The 16,765-nt window shown below is 50.7% G+C and overlaps 1 protein-coding gene across 1 annotated transcript in view; it reads left to right on the forward strand.

Annotated features, from left to right (window-relative positions):
* Nucleotides 1-10,890: 10,890 nt before the first annotated feature.
* Nucleotides 10,891-16,765, forward strand: part of CMIP (c-Maf inducing protein) — a 236,836-nt gene continuing 230,961 nt past the window's right edge. Inside the window, exon 1 of the mRNA XM_033128172.1 lies at nt 10,891-11,522. Coding sequence (XP_032984063.1) covers nt 11,223-11,522 — 300 coding nt within the window. The 5' untranslated portion in view covers nt 10,891-11,222. The remainder of the gene's footprint in view (nt 11,523-16,765) is intronic.

Genomic DNA, 16,765 nt, shown 5'->3' on the forward strand with positions numbered 1-16,765 from the left:
CTGCTGCAGAAGGAAGAAAGACAGGAGAGGGGTGGGGAGCTCTGCGTTGGGGGGCCAGGAGTTCTGAGCCTGGTTTTTCCACTCATCACCTATTTGGTCTTAGATAAGGGTCCTTTCCTTCTCTGAACCTCAGTTTCCCCCACCTGCAAAATAGGAAGGATGGACCAGAAGACCCCGAGGAGTTTGTTCTAGCTCTGGCCAGGCAAATGTTCCATCTCACTCACTGCTCCCTGGGGATGCAGGAAGGGGTTGAGGCTGCTGGGATCTGAAGGTATTGGTGGCCCCTTTAGCACTTTTCAGTATGGCAAACCCCAGGTACAGGCTCAAAACTGCGAGTCACCTAATCAAAGTATGAAGTGAACATAGACTCTAGTGTATATCATCCTGGATTCCAGTCCCCACTCTGCCATTTCCTGGCCTATGAATGATCTTAGGTAGCGTTTCACATTGGATTGGTGTTGTTTGTCATGGCTGAAGAAATGGCCAGGGCCGGCTTTCCCCTCCTGACCCCAGATCCAGGGCTTCCAAAATGCAACTAATCCTCAGGGTATATTTGGCGAGTTAACCGCCAAGTAAAATCTGCTTAAAATTTTTAGCCCAACAAAATGTAAACGTGAATAAGTAATAGAAATAAACCACTTGCCTGAATCCCTGGCCCAGGGCCAAACCCCCTGTCAACCAGTGCGATGGTGCAAACCCCTGGCCAGAGGTCACACTAGCCAGCTTTGATTTGTGGGTCATGGTCAACTGCGCTGAATAAAATTCATTAGCCCATTGTGAGCTGTTCAGGTTTGATGCCTCAGAAATTGCCTGGTGAAACTGGAGCATGTGGAGACACGCAGACAATGGGTTGTCCGTCTGCATGGAACCTCCCTAAGTGCTTCACCCAGAGTTGAGTCATGTCCTGCCTGGGCACCTGCAATTGGTCCTTTGGCATCATGACTGCTGCCTGTGAATGCCCTGATGTGAGCGTGAGGACAGTAGGGCAGACCTCTGTCCGTGCCTGTTCCGGAGAATACAGGATGAGCAATGCAGTGCCTTGTGGAGAGAACTGGCTGGGGGCAGCACGGAGTGGCACTTCTGTGGCAGGCTTTGGTCTCTGTTATGGGTTGAATCGTGTCCTTCAAAACACGATGCCAAAATCCTAGCCCCCCCAGTATCTCTGAATGTGACTTTATTTGGAAAGAGGGTTGGGGCAGATGTAATAAGATGAGGTCATGCTGGACGAGGGTGGGCCCCTCATCCAAGATGACTGTGTCCTTATAAAAAGAGGAAGTTTGGACACAGCCACACACAGGGGGAATGCCTGGAACATGAAGGCAGAGATTGGGGTGATACATTTGTCGACAAGCCAAGGAAAGCCAAAGATTGCCAGCAAACCACCAGAAACTACAGGACGGGCCTTGAACAAATCCTTTCCTTAGCCCTCAGAAGGCACCAACCCAGCTGACACCTTGATTTTGAACTTCCAGCCTCCAGAGCTGTGAGATAATAAATTTCCATTGTCTAAGCCCCACACTCCCTCCCCTCATTGTGGTGCTTTGTTATAGCAGCTCCAGGAAACCCATTCAAGTGCCGACAGACAGAATCCTGGCTCCGTGTCTTTCTCTCTTGGAGACCTTGAGCAACTTACTCTCCTTCATTGAGCTTGGGGCCTGGAACCGGAGACTCAGGGAACCTGGCTGGACAAAGACTAGTCTAGTCCATCAGATTCCTTACCCAGACATTTGGAGGTAGGAAATTGGGCAACAGTGACCACTTAGCCCTGGGGACTAGGCCGAGGAGGCCATTTTGGGCCCAATGCCAGACATACAAGCAGAGGCAGCCAGTGTTCCATGAGAGGCCAGGGAAAAAGACAGCAGGAAAAGAGGAGGCTTTGTGCAGACTCTGCCGTGACCCCTATTCCCCCTGAGGCCTGGGTGGTCAGTGTTGGCTGGCTTCTCATGTGTATATTGTTTCCACAAATACCCTTCCTTGTGATATCACAGGGACACTATTTTAACTGCTCTCTTTGCGTATCTCTAGAAAGGGCTCTGAGAACAGTAAAGTGGGGTACACACTTTCTCAGCAACAACAAACCTTACTGAGCGCCTCCCTGTGCAGGCACACGGTAAGAAGAAGCTCCAGGGCCTGCCCCAGGTGGTCCCAGGCCAAGGGGAATGTCACAGGGCTACATAAGGCCCTGAGAAGCAATGACAGCCTGCTCCCCAAACTCCAATTCGAAATGCAAACTGAGGACAGCCAGCAAAGTTCCAGTGTTTTCCATCGTCTACTGTTAAATGCTTTCATGAAATGTCAGATATCACATCCTTCCCCTTATTCATCTTTTTTTCTCATCTTGAGAGACATGGGCTAACAGAGGAATTATAAAATGTATGATTGGGGCTAAATTAGGTAACACAGCATGGTTGCTAGGAAAGAGCAGGTTTGGTACCAGATTGGTACCAGGTACCAAGTTTAACTGGTACCAAGTTTAAGTGTGATCTTCGGTAAGTTGTTTAACCTCTCTACACCTCAGTGTCCTCATCTGTACAATGGACAAAATAAACTTCATTGCAGTTTTGTGAGGCTTCATTTAAAGGAATCAACATATGCAAAGTGCTTATACCAGTGGCTGGCACACAGTAAACCCTGTATGGATATTTGCTATTATTATTAATAATAATTATTATTATTAATAAAATAAACAAATGTGCAGAGTTGGGGAGCACAATGAAAGAACTGATTATTATTTGGAAGGAGACATTTCTTTGGGAACCTGTCACAATGACCCACCTGACCATCCTTCTCACCTCTAGAGAGCGGTCACCAGCAACCATATTTGTACAGCATGGCTGGGACAGTGGCTGGGGTGGGCATCTGGCCCATGCTGAGTCCTTCCCTTGGAACTGGGCCAAACAGATCCCAGTTTGAACCCAGGTGGTCTCTCAAATGGCCACCTTCTGTCATGCTGAAGTGACATAGTGGAGAAAGCCAGACTGGGACGGCGGGGGGAGGGGGCAGCACGGGTTAATGCAGAGAGAAGACACAGACACATGAAGCAGAAAGAAGGCTCTTGGGTCCTTGGTTTCTGGCTGTTTCCAAGTCCTGGCCACCTTTATGCTACTGGGTTCTGTGAGATAACCTTGAGTCCTTATAATCCATCTCCGCTCTTTGTTGAAGCTACTCAGATTGGTTTCTGTTGTAACTAGGTGTCTTGGCTAACCCCTGGATGCTGGGGCCTGTCTTCTCATTTCTCTGCATCTGCGAGGCTCTACTTTTCCTGGAGTTACAAGAAAATGTCCACTCCTTTCCCTTCAGCTTAGGAAGGCAGAAATCAGTTCCAGTTTTGTGCTGTGGTTGAAGAAGGAAGAGAAACCATTTTTTCCCCTCCCATTTATTATCGAGCACTGACTTCTTCCTAAGCGTTGTTCTGAGCACTTTACGATGCATTATCTCATGAGCTCCATTGCAACGACCACAATTGGATCTCTGTTTCGCAGATGAAGAGACTGCGGTTCAGAGAGGTTAAGAGATTTGTTTTGGTCAGCATAACCCAGCTAAGGAAGGTGGGCAGCTGGCATCCAAATCTGAAGTTTATGCTTTTAACCTCTTTCTCATCTTACCTGGGCCCTTCTGGATGGCATCTTCCCACTCTCCCCCTGTGAAATCTTAGACAAACCCTTGATCTTGCCTCAGCTTCCTAATCTGCAAAATGGTGATACCATCACCATTGCCCCTCTGGAGGTTGTCTGGAGTGGTTGATACAAAGGGAGCTGTGGGTAGGTTTTGGAAGAATGACATGTTCCCCACACACGTAACACATTTCCCCCCTGGATACTTCCTCTCATTGCTTCTTAGCAACTGTCTCAGAGGACGTAGAGGGGAAAGAAAGGAGGTCACATTTAAACTGGTCAATTTGAACAGCTCACCGCAAAGGCTGGTGTGGAAGAGAGATGCAATTAATCTGAAAAACACAGTGGTTTTTACTTTTTAAAAGGTGATCCATGGCCGTCAGTCCTGCATGTGGCTGTGCCAGGCATCCATTTCCCCACGTCAGCAATAGCCTGGCATTTGGGCCCTTCATAAAGACCCTGTGAATTTTTTAAAAAATGAATGGGATTTATCTTCTTTTAAAAAATTAAATCAATGCAGTCTCCTTGTAGAAAATTTTGGGGAGATGTAGAGAAGAAAACAAAATTTACCTGTGTTACATCATGTAATATATATAGTCAGTAACAAAAGGGATATATTAGTCCCCTAATATATTAGGATATATTAGTCAGTAACAAAAGGGACAGATCATGATACATTCACCCACATGGATACATCTCAAAAACAGTTACGTGGAGTCAAAGATGTCAGACCCAAAAAAGTACATACTTTTGATTCTATTTGTATGAAGTTCAAGAAGGGTTAAAACTACCTATGGTGACAGATGGCAAATCCGGGGTTGCCGGGGGCCGAAAGTGGATGGCTGGGATCAACTGCAAATGAGCACAAAGAAACCGCTGGGGCTGTGGGAATGTTGTTTTAACACATCGGTATCTTGACTGGGGCGGTGGTTACATGGGTGTGTACATTCGTCAACACTTACCCACCTGTTCTTTGAAAACGAATGCATTTTTATTTTACGTAAATTATGCTTTCAATAACATTGATTTTAAAAGGGGGAAAGAAGAAAATGACCTGTAATTCCCACTGTCATGCTGCGTAATCTTCAACAAACCCTTGATCTTGCCTTGGTTATCTTGATCTTGGTTATCCAGAGATAACCGCTGTTAAGGTTTTGCTGTGTGTATGTAACTCAATCAACTGATCGTGTGTAAGAAATATTAGTTCCAGATACATGCTCAATCCTCTGTAATACTTTTTTTCCCTTGAATTAACCTCAGACTTAATCATTTGGTGAAAGTGAGAAAGAAAGGAGGAGAGCATAGTATCTCACGTTCCTTCGATGCCTTCCTTTGCCCCCAGAAACCAGAGAAGGTGTGTGTGTATATGTGTGTGGGAGGTGGCACAGCAATCATTCAGCTACCAAGTATCACAGGCTGATAAGTAGTAAACGTGCTCCCACTCCCTTCCATTCTCCTCTGATGAGCCTAGAAAATGACTTCACATCAGCTCAGAAGAAGGAGGGAGATGGTCATCAACTTCAGGATAAAAACACGACTCCTTTCCTTATACTGGAAGAATAAGCACATTTTATTATGTGATCAGTACATTAAATGGCATTAGTACAGAGTGTGTGTTCCGTTACGCTGGTGTCTCATGCCTGTTAAAAATGAGGTTCAGAAATGATCTCCTAGCTGACGCAATAATTTTGAGAGTTTTCAGATAGAGCTTTCAGAGATTTCCCCAAAAGTCATAGCGCCATGGGTAGCTACGAAGTTGGGACCACTTAAGAATAAATGATTTTGTTGCCTGCTTTGGGTTGCTTGGCGTTTTATTACAAGTGTGGCCTCATGCCTTAAGTAGGCTTCCAAAACAGGACATAACAGAGGGCAACCTTATTCCACCCGATGGGCCCACAGGTTCCTGGACAGCCTGATAAAGCTGGTGGTGAGTTTGCTCCAGCCCCCAGAAGTGGCGTCTGAGGAGGAACGTGCTGTCGCATGTGTGAACAATATAATCTTCCTCAGACTGCGACCAACAGGATGTCTCAGGAGCTGACCATACCCGCTGAGAGAGTGAGAAAAACATCTTCCTTTAAACCAGGGCTTCTCCACCAGTAATGATTTTGCCTCCCAGGTAATATGTGGCAATGTCTGGAAATTATTCGGTTGTCACAAATTGGGGATGCCCTTGGCTGAGGGGGACAATTCCGGATCTTAACATTATTCGGTTGTCACAAATTGGGGATGCCCTTGGCATCTGTGGGCAGAGGCCAGAGATGCTGCTAAACATCCTATCCTGCATAGGACAGCTGCCTGCCACCAAGAATTATCCAGCCCCAGATGTCAATAGAGCCAAAGGTGGGAACCCTGCAGAAATGCTGTATCTGGCATGTCTGCATTCCAGTTGTTGGGCAAATGAGAAAGGTTCGGAGAAGTGGACTAGGTGGATGGCCATGATCTGGGCCATGTAAACACGGGTTCTAAAATGCCAGTGGCAATGTGAACTAGCTAAGTCTTATTCAAAGTGCTTCCTCTGTGCCAGACTGTGAGCTGGACATTGATTATCTCATTTAATTTCTACAACTCTGGAAAAAGGTACTGTTATGAACCCACTTTATAGTAAATCAACCGAAGATACACACAGCTGGTAAAGGGACAAGTAAGAGGTTATTTTCTTCTTGGTATACTTTTTTGGGGGCAGTAGTGATCTTGCAGGGGGACAGGTATCTGGTTTCCCCCCCACTCAACTGTGAGCTCCAAGAGGGGAGCATTTTGTGTGAGCACCCAGCAAAGTCCCTGGTACTCAGCAGGTGCTAATAGATAGGTGTTTAATGGAATGGGATGAAAGAATGAAGGGAGAAAGCACGGTGGTGTTTCTAGTGGTTAGAGCACTGGCATTGCAGTTAGATTTCCAACCATTCAATAGATAACCATTGTGCACCTGCTCTGGCCCAGGCCCCAGAGAAACAGACAGTGGCATGCTGGAGCTAACCTATGCTGGTTCATGAGAGCTGATTGTTCATTTTTTCAGGAAGTTTGCAAGCTGGTGGTCAAACAGCATTGAACAAGATTAAATTATGTAAAGTTACGATTAAATATACCGTATTTTTAAAAGGTAATAAAACTCATCACTTCCTAGTTATTTTACTACATTTTACTAGTATCTCTGTTCTGGAGGTTATTTATGTCTATTGCAGGATTTGCCAATCTTTTTCTGTATAAGGGCCAGAGAGCAAATGTTTCAGCCTTTGCAGGCCAGACGCTGAATCTGCCCCTCAGCCATTATTCACTAATGCCTGGTCTGTTGTGTCTGTAGGATGGAAATACTCCATAGTGGGGCGCGTCTCTTCCCAACTCCACATCTAGTCATGCACGTTGGTAGCTGGAAATCCGCCATGGTGGATTTCCACCATATTTACAGTAGGGAAATGGTCAAGCACCGTGCCTCAGGGCTTTCCTTTTTTCAGCAAGCTGATTATTAAAGATTTACGAGCACAGCACTGGACACAACAGTGGGCAATACTGGAATGCCCATTTTGAGGGTACAGTGTTGGGTTTGTGCACCATTTTGTGGTGGGGTGGGGTAAGGAGGGAGCTGTGCAAAGGCTGGCAAGGATCTCCACGAGACCACTTTGAGGAGGAGGACGCCCACCTACAGGCGTGTCTGCGGGAAGGGGCATGGCTGCTGGATGAGGGTGCTCAGGTGGACCTCACCTAGGGCCGGCCATGTGCTCCGATGCCTTCCTCCCCCACCAGGGACTTGGGCAGTTCATTAAATTCCTTTGTCAGCAGCCAGGGCAGCAGATCTGTCTATCCCCTTTGAAGGGGAGCCTTCAGGGACTTGGGAGATGAGATGTGGGCTCAGGAGGGCAGTTTACTACCTATTCACTAGAACCCCAGCTCCCACCACTGCACTTGGATATAGTGTAGGTTCTCCACCATTGTGGCCCAGGGATGAAGCCACAGTGGGTTGCTGAACTCAAGTGATGCAGGGAGCAGGTGAGAGGAGAATGTGGTCCTTTGGGATGTGGCTCAAACCAGGAGGGACCAAGAGCAAAGAATGCAGAACATAACAGGTTTTTCTGGTGACCTTGTTGAATGAACTCGCCTGTGGAAGCTTGAGGAGAGTGAAGGATTCGTGAACTTCCGTGTTCTTTCTGCTGCTCTGTAAACCTCTCAAGTTCAATGCCAGGAGGGTGAACTCTAAGAGGCCAGGACCATTTTTTGGAGAGTCTGGATTCCCGTGGCAATGAGGGTGACGTGGGTGCATATCCATCCATGGAAACTCGACAAGCTGGTGTCTCCTACAGGGGTTGGGGTTCTGCAGGGAGGGGGCTTCTGACGGAATCTGATAGATGGGACTCAGATTCATCTCTAGGTCAGGAACCCGGGATGGTGGGAGGCAAGAGGGCTCTGCAGTGATTTACATGAATACCAGTCTGGGAGGCTGGGGACGCAACTATCACCTACTGAACACTGTGTGCCAACTTACTGACCTGGTCTTGTGGCTGGCATGTTCTGAAGCACCAGGGAATAGGTGAGTTTTGCCTATTTGTTGAGCCCTGACCGTGTCCAGGCTTTGAGCTAGTGCTCTGCTGTCAACCCCGAACTCCTGGTTTCCGCCCCAAGGAACTTTTCTCCTTGCAACGTCTTGGAGGCTCTATGTCACTGACTTCAAACTTAAAAATTTAAAAATTATTATTTAAAGATAACCGATTGAATTCAATACTTTCATCTCTTAGGACTCTGCCCTGCATTCCCCGGGGGCACCTTGTGTGCCTTGGCAAACAAACGCAGTTTCCTGCACAGGCCAAGGTCCCCCTCCCAGGAGCACCTTAACCCTTCTTTACCTGATTCCTAAAGCCCTCCTGAAGTGAGGCCACGTGCCCCAGCACCACACCGTGTTCCCTTTCTGTTCCTGGAACCCAAGCACAGCGTGGTCATTGTCTTTATCATCCTAGACTCTTAGCTCCATCTCTGGGCCCAATCCTGACTAGCTGAGTGAGCCTGTGCAAGTCCTCAGCCTCTCTGTACCCTCCTCTGCTGGGATGTAGACAGAGATGGTGATGGTGGCTATTATAGGGTTGCTGTGAGAAGGAAAAGGTGCTCAGAGGTACCCCTTGTAGCACATAGGAAGTGCTTTGGATACGGTGGCTATTATAGGAATTACTGCTGTGACCACACAGCAGGAGCTCAATAAAGATTTGAACAACTGACCTAACCCCACCCCTTAATGGCCTGGTGGTCTTGGTCCCAATCATCCCTAGTACCTACATCTACAGTACAAGGTGGGTGGGGGCTTGGGTTTGTCCCTTTCTTGCTTGATGGTTTTCTCAAGGCCATTGAAGCTTAGAATTTTTTCCTTTTTTTTTTTTAAATTAGTTTCAGGTGTACAAAACAATGTAAAAGATATTTACACCCCTCACAAAGTGATAACCCCTCTCCCCCAATCTACGACCCTCTGACATTGTATATAGCTGTTACAATTCCACTGACTCTATTCCCTGTGCTGTACTCCACATCCAGTGACCATATATATTAAATGATAGTTGACATTCAATATTATTCATCTTCCATCACCGTCCATGAAGTGGTCTCCCTAATAAGACAAGTGCCCATCTGACACCTACAAAATCTTTACAATATTATTGATTATATTCCCCAAACTGTATCCCCATGGCAATATTGTGGTTACTAATTTGTGCTTTCTAATAAGCTTAGAACTTGAAGGAAATGCCAGCAAATTGTGGGGAGGTGCTGAATACGTTCCCTCCCTTTTTTTTTTTTTTTTTAACACTTAATTGTGCCTCCTGCAGGGCAGATAGGGAGTGAACAGTTCTGCCCCACTCCTGGGCAGCCTGGGTGTTTGAGTCTTATTCCATGAGGAACACATGTTGGGCCCTGCCCCCAGCCCTGGCCAGGTCCGGGGAGAGGGTCGAGAGGGTCTTAGGGGAGCTCCTCCATCTTGTTTGTTCTGGGAGAGTGGGGAGGGGTTAATCCCACTGCAGGGACACTGTAGACAAACTGTAGCATTCTTGATGTGATTCAACACATGCTCACACACTCATGTGTTCACTACAGGCCTCTACCTGTTCACTACCTTCACTTAACAAAAAAAGCAAAAATCTGGGGGTTTTGATGGTATTAACTGCAGACGCACTTGGACTTGTGGAAATCCGGTGCAGGAGCTGAGCACTTGTTGGGTGGTGTTAGATCCTGCTCCTGATGGCAGAGTTGGAGTTCCTGAGTGACACTGCGGTCCTTTCCACAAAGATGCTTCGAGTATGATTCTCTCAAGTCTTGTGTTCCGCCTGGGGACCCAGAGAGGAATGGTTAGGTCCTGGTCTGAGGAAGAGGTAAAGAGGCTGGAGCTGCTGGGATGTAGACAGAGGAGGGGCTGCCCAGTAACTCTGGGGTGACTTTGTTGTCTAGGTTCCCAGAAGGGGTCAGACTCCAGGCGCATAAAAGAAGGAGGGGGGGCAGCTAGGGAACCTGTCCCCTCTCCCCAGGCTGCGTGAGGACCCCAAGGGCCAAGGCTGGCAGACTTCTGTGAAAGGCCAGGGCTTCTGCAGAGAGACTGGCAGGCTGACCAAGGGCAATGTGGGCTCATTACCCGGATAATTGAGGGGACATTTTCAATTGGAGGAAACATCCCTGCCTTATGGCCCCATCTGGCCAGCTAGATGGGCAGCCTGAGCTGTGGAGGGGGCTGTCAGAGGTCAAGCCGTCCAGCCCAGCCTGGGTCCCTCCGGTTTACACACTGCCGCATCTCGGCTGTCCGCATTGACATGTTTTGGGGTGCTGACCTTTCTGATCGCGGCTGGCCAAAGTGGTGAGCGTGGGGTGAAGGGCAGCGGCTGGTCCAGGATCAGGTTCAGTCCAAGGGCTCAGCACCCGCCTGGGCACCGGCGGGGGCGCGGCTGGGCGTGACGTCACGTGCCCCGCCCCCGCGGCCCCCGCCCACACCCACTTTCCGGGCGGGGTCGGGCGGGGGCCTGCCAGGGCTCACCCCTCGCAGCCCCCTCCCCAGGGGCGGCCCCCTCCCTTCGGCCGCGCCTCTGCCCCTCGCGTCCCCGCCCGGCGGCCGACTCCGCCTGCGAGAGGCCGAAGCCGCGGCGGCCGCCGCCGTTGCCGCCATTGACGTCAGAGGGGCGGGCACATGACCCCGCGGGGACCAATCGCGCGGGCGCCGAGCGGCTTCTGCAATCTCTCAACTGAGCCGGCCCCCGCGGCCCCCGCCACACACTCGCCCGCGGACGGCCGCCCAGACACACGTACTGTACACACGAGCGGGCGGCGGGGCCGAGACACGCCCGCCGCACGGCCCCCGCTTGCTGTCGCCGCCACCGCCGCTGGCCCTCGGCGCTGCCCGCGTCCCCGCCCGCCCGCTGAGCCGGTCCGGCCGCCGCGAGCATGCACCCGACGAGCTAGGAGGAAGCCGAGCCCCGCAGGAAGGACCGAGCGCCGGCCGCGCCAGCCGCCCGCCCCCGGCCCCTCCCCTGCGGGCGCCCCCAGCCCCACACCCCCCCACCTTCCTGGGCGGTGGGGGGGTGCGGGCTGCCGAACGGGGGCCCCGCCGCCCGGCAGCCAGGACAGCCCCTTTCCCCGCCCCCGGCCCCGCCGGCCATGGATCTGACCAGCAGCTCGGGCGGCGGCGGCGACCCCCGGCAGATCGAGGAGACCAAGCCGCTGCTGGGGGGCGACGTGCCGGCCCCCGAGGGCACGAAGATGGGCGCCGTCCCTTGCCGCCGGGCCCTTCTGCTGTGCAACGGGATGAGGTACAAATTGCTGCAGGAGGGCGACATCCAGGTCTGTGTCATCCGGCACCCGCGGACCTTTCTCAGCAAGATCCTCACCTCGAAATTCCTGAGGCGCTGGGAGCCGCACCACCTAACGCTGGCCGACAACAGCCTGGCGTCCGCCACGGTGAGTCGCTCCTCGCGGCCGCGCGCCTCAACCCCCGCGTCGCCCCTCGGGTCCCGAGGGGCGCCCCCTCCCACCGCTGCACCTGGAGCCCCGGGCCTGCTGCGCGCTGGGGGCGCCGGTGGGCGCCGGGGGCGGGGAGAACGAGGCGCCCCCCTCCTGGCCTGGGCTTGGGGCTGGATTGTGACTCCGAAGCTCTGCCCAGCCGGAGCCTCGGGGAGACCCTTAGAATTCTGGAGAGGATCTGGCCCACCCCGGGCTGAGCATTTGGGGACCTCCCGGGCCCAACACTTGGGTTTCATACGGATGGGATCGTGGGATAGACCGAGGGCTGGGCCCTGATGGTGGTGAGGGTTCCCTTTCCGAAAGCCCGCGGCCCATCTGGACCTGCTCTGGAGCGGAAAACAAAACAGCCAGAGGAAAAAAAAAAACGAAAAACAAAAAACAAAACCCAAACCAAAAAACCCGAACAACCTCAAAACCCCAAAACCCCAAGAATTTCCAGAAGCCAGTTCCTTTCTTTGCTTCACCCGTCTTTTATTCTTTTCCTGCCTGGGCTGGCAGGCAAAACTGGGTGCTTCCCTTTCTGAAAAAATTTCTTTCGCGCATTGGGAGGTTGGAAGGGGAGGGGTAGGGGGCTGAGGTCCTGGACGGTCTCCTCCTTGGTAGGGGGGATGTCAAGTTCTAGTGTGGAAGCTGGCCTATGGGGCTCTGGTCTTGCATTGTCTGAAGTGTGTAGATGTGTGTTTTGTTGCTGGCGGTTTTATTTTGTTATTGTTATTGTTTTAAAATATATAGCTAGGACTGGGTCAGCTGGGTGAGAGGGAGGGAAGAAGTCATTAATCTGTTTCTGAAATCAAATCTGCAAGGTGGGGTAAAACAGCTGTGGTGGGGTCCCAGGGTGGGGGTTGGTGGGCAGGAGCCTGAACAGGATGCTTTGTGTTTTGAAACAAGGACAGTTTAAAGCACCAGCTCTGCTTGGGCCTGAGCCTTGCTGAGGTGGTTCCTTCCTCTATGGAGAGGTGACAGGTCTTCCCCAGAATGCACATTCCCCCCTGGGTCCACGGTGATCCTGTTTACTAAGCACTGTGGGAGGGGGGGCAGAATCCACCGCCTGCCCACACCTGTGCCAAGAAAACCCAGCCAGGAAACAGGGTGTCGCTTACATGGCATGTCACAAACGTGTAGCGTGTGTAGACATTTCCCCGGCATCCATGTTGCCTTGGCAGTGTGTCACAGGCTGTGACACATGCTCCAAGGAATGGGGAGGGGGAAAAGTTAGCAGAAGAAAGCATACTCCTGGAAACAGCTTCCCCCCTCCTGAGAGCACTGAAGCACATGAGGACTTTTATTCTGAATTTTGGGTCCGACGTGCTGAGAACACCTATTTTTTTCTTTCCTGTGGGCACGTTGGTGCAGTGTCTGCAAAGACTGCTTTCTCAGGAAGGATCACCGGTTGCCATGAAGTGGCCCAGGCCCAGTTTCAGGCTCCTGCATGTTCTTAAATCCATCCTGAGCCATAGGCCTCAGTGTTTGGCTTTTCATTTGATGGAGGGAGAGCCTCAGAAAATTCGCAGGCACACAGCGTCAGATTCAAGGAAGAACTAGTGTCCTTAGTAGTTCCATGCCAGGGACCTGGAGCCCCCAAATCTGGTTTTAGAAATTTCCCTTGGCTCAGGGGGGGCTTTATCATTTTTTTTTCTGCCATACCTCACAGTGCAGGGTATTGGGGGGGGTAGAAAATGGTTGAGAGGCTCAGAGATCTTTTGTGGAAAGGACAGCCTAGCTCCTGTGCTCCCCAGGGAGAAGCCAGGAGTGTGTCCTCTGCTGCTGCTGCTGGCCACTGGCTGGGGAAGCCAGCTTTGGAGGCTCAAGGCCCTCGACTTACCTCTGATTGCTCAAGAGGCATATATGAGAGAGAGAGGAAAGGAGGAAAGGCTGAAGCTGTGCGATGGTTTCTTAAGCAGCCAGAGGCCCTGGCACCACCTTCACCAGCCAAGAAGGGTGGTACCTTTGTAGCTAGGGCCTTTCTGGAGAGGAGCTGTGATTTTTCAGGACTGGGGACTGAGGGCTGTGCATGAAACAAGATTTTCTCAGCAGAGACTTGCTGTGGCGTTGGGAAATGTGGAAGGAGGAACTCGGAGCAAGTGTCCAATGAGCTGGCATGATCTCTCCTTCCTCCACTTCCCATCACCAAGCCCAGTGGGCAGAGCAGGGGGTGTCCTTAAATCTTGCCGTGGTGGGCTCCATTGGGGTGCATGGCTTTCCATGCCAGGGCCTGTGAGAGTGGAAGAGGGCGTGCAAGGGCAGGCCCAGTTGTGGCAGTGGCCTCCAGGGCAGAGGTGGGGTTGGGACTGCTACTGGGGACCTTGTCCCATCATGAGACACCTGGTTGGTATCCAGGCCCTGGGAAACAAAGCAGCCCTGAGGGGTTTCCCTGAGGCCAGGGCATTATGTAATCTGTCTGAATTTTATAGTGTGGCCCAAGCACTCTATTGAGAAATATTAATATTAGCCTAAATGAAACAAAGGTGAATTTGAGTGCAGTTGAATTTCACTACAAGAAAAAGCCCTGTGCAGCTGTGTAGCTTTGCAGAATCCCCTGGCCCACCCTCCAGCTGCCGATATGTTTCATATCCTTTCATGAAATGTACATTATCCATATAGTAAACTGTCTATACAGCCCAACTCAGAACCATCTGGTAATTATCTGGTTAATTGTGTGGGCTTCAGGAACAAGAGTCAGAGTGATGGATCTGGATTAAAACCAGTAAACAAACCAAATACACGCTTTTGCCCAGACTGTCTTCAGAATCTGTCTACACTGATCAAATTAACTGGATTCTTGTCAGAGATAAAGACCAGGCTTCCAGGACCACAGCTGCCTCAGGCAGGGGTGGAAGCATATGGGGCTCGAAGGCCCACCTGGTGTGCAGCTCCTGGGTACACCGCTCAGGTGGAACTCTCTTGGTTCCCTGCTGGGGAGATGGGCTCAGCCTGGGGCCCCCGGGACTGGCAGCCTCACCCCCTGAACTGGCTGTAAACTTTGCCTTCCGTGGGGTCAGGTTGGAGCTTGCCCTGTGCCTGTCTCCTGAGCCAGTTACTGATTAAATCCTTGCAGAACCAACAGTGTGCCTTACGTGGCCTGTGACAGCGCCGGGCCTGATGCACTCTGTGATTGAGACTTTGGATCCGGAAAGCTCATAAACAAAGAAGGAAACACAAAGGCGACAGGGACCTGGCTGACGTGTGAGGGGTGATTGGGAAGCGTCCGCCCCTTCCCTGGGGTACACATGACCACACCTTGTGGGGGAAGGGCCTGCCTGCCCAGGCCGTGGCCTGGATAAGGCACCTCATTCCCCTTTTGCATCCAGACTTCCCTGTCCCCAGGCCTCCCTGGGCTTTCACGGTGGTGGTTGTGGTAACTGATGGCCAGACCTTCGGCAAAAGCAGCCCAGTCCGGCGAGACCAGAATCCATTTTGCTGTTCTTGTGTTTGGGTTGAATTTGATCACCTGCTAGACATGTTTGTCCACTGGAAGAGGGCTTTGTCTGTGTGCTTTGTTTCCTCTGCACTGAAGAGGTACAAATAAGCTGCTTACCTTTTCTTTAACCTCATTTTTGTGCATGGAGCACACGGCATCTCAGAATGATGGATCCAATCCGAAAAGTCTTTTACTCATTGACCAAATAGGGATCGGAGCACAGGTGACAGTAGCATTCTTTATTTTCAAGCCTTAATTCATCAGTGACTTGTTTATAAATTTTCACCACTGTGCTGCTCCGATTGAAATGTTTCTGGGCTTGTCACGGAGAAGGAAAGAGAAGTCACCTTAATTATCATTGGGTTTCTTGAGTCTAGTCTGTTCTTGGGGAGAGCAGCCTTCTTCTGAACTTGGACTTATACTTACTAAGCACCCACTGGGTGTCGAGTACTGAGCGGAGAGTTTATCTCGACAGTGCGGTTTCCACTTGTGAATTAAAGTTTGTGTCCTCCAGAGCAGTCATAAGTCTTATGGGAATATGTGTATGTGTGTGTATACGCGAATGTACGTGTGTTCATTTTTTTCACTTGGTATCATGTACCACTCCCTGGTTTGCCCGTTTTTCCCGCCTTTGATTTATTTGATGTTTCTCATGGCAGTTGGCAAACAAGGAGTTTTTTTTTCAATTTCACTTGTCATAAGAAGATTTTATAATATATCAAATTTGTTGCCCGAATAACTTGTCTGATTGGAAGTGGTGGAGGGGAGGTGTAGAGACAGAGAAGAGGAAAAAATCTAAATTCTCTGTAAATAATAAATGTGGTCTGCCTTCCCCGGGCTGTGATAAATGCATTTTGAGGAGGGAGTATGTTTTGATACTGCCTTTCTTTTGCCTGGTACAATCTGAGATGCCCTTTCGGGCCAGGTTTAGAATTGTTCCAGGAGAGGTGTAAAGGGTTTCACTGCTCGGGTGTGGCTGGGCTTTGCTGCCCATCTGGTGATGGAGGCGGGCGAGGCTGACGTACGCCGCCGGCTTGGGCTCCATGGCCCACAGGTGGCTTCTGCATGGTGCCCGCTGACTCACCTGGAAGTGGGAGAGGGAGGTCATTTCTGGGGCACTGTGTCCAGCAAGGCTTAGGGGCGCCTGGTGGCCAAGTCACCAAAGCTGTCTCTGTTGCCTCGCTGACAACCTTGGGACAGCAGGGCAGCCTCTTTCCAGGCCAGCCGGGCGTGACCCGTCTGGATAGTACCACCTTGGTGTTTTGGCAGAAAGGACCTTTAAGATGGTCGAGTTACACCTTTTATTAAAGGATTAAATGAGATTAAACCTAATGATTTAGGGTGTCTCCACTGTGGGGCAGAACAAATTCCAGATTTGCCGTCACTTGCTACTGGGTTTGGATTCTGCAGTTAGGACTTCCTGGCTGTGTGACTTTTGGCACATTGCTTTACCTCACTGGGCCTTACTTTTTCTCCTGGAGAGTGGGGCAGTCCTCCCTCATTGACAAGGTTGCTGTAAGGATTGGATAGAATTCAGATTAGCACCTAGTAGGACGGCCAGCACAAAGTAGGGGTGTGACCAGGGGCCAGTATCCCAATTCGTGTTTTCCTAATTGCCCTGAGAGAGCTTAATGAAATTCTGCAGGAATGGAAGGGGTTATTGCTATTTAAAAACGGGCAGTCTCCAGAGAAAAGTCTTCCAAGATGAGCAGTGAGTTTGGGAAAGTTAGGGATATTTAGCAGATCTGGTATGTATGGAGGC

Source organism: Rhinolophus ferrumequinum, chromosome 15, assembly GCF_004115265.2.
Source record: "Rhinolophus ferrumequinum isolate MPI-CBG mRhiFer1 chromosome 15, mRhiFer1_v1.p, whole genome shotgun sequence".
NCBI classification, from domain to species: Eukaryota; Metazoa; Chordata; class Mammalia; order Chiroptera; family Rhinolophidae; genus Rhinolophus; species Rhinolophus ferrumequinum.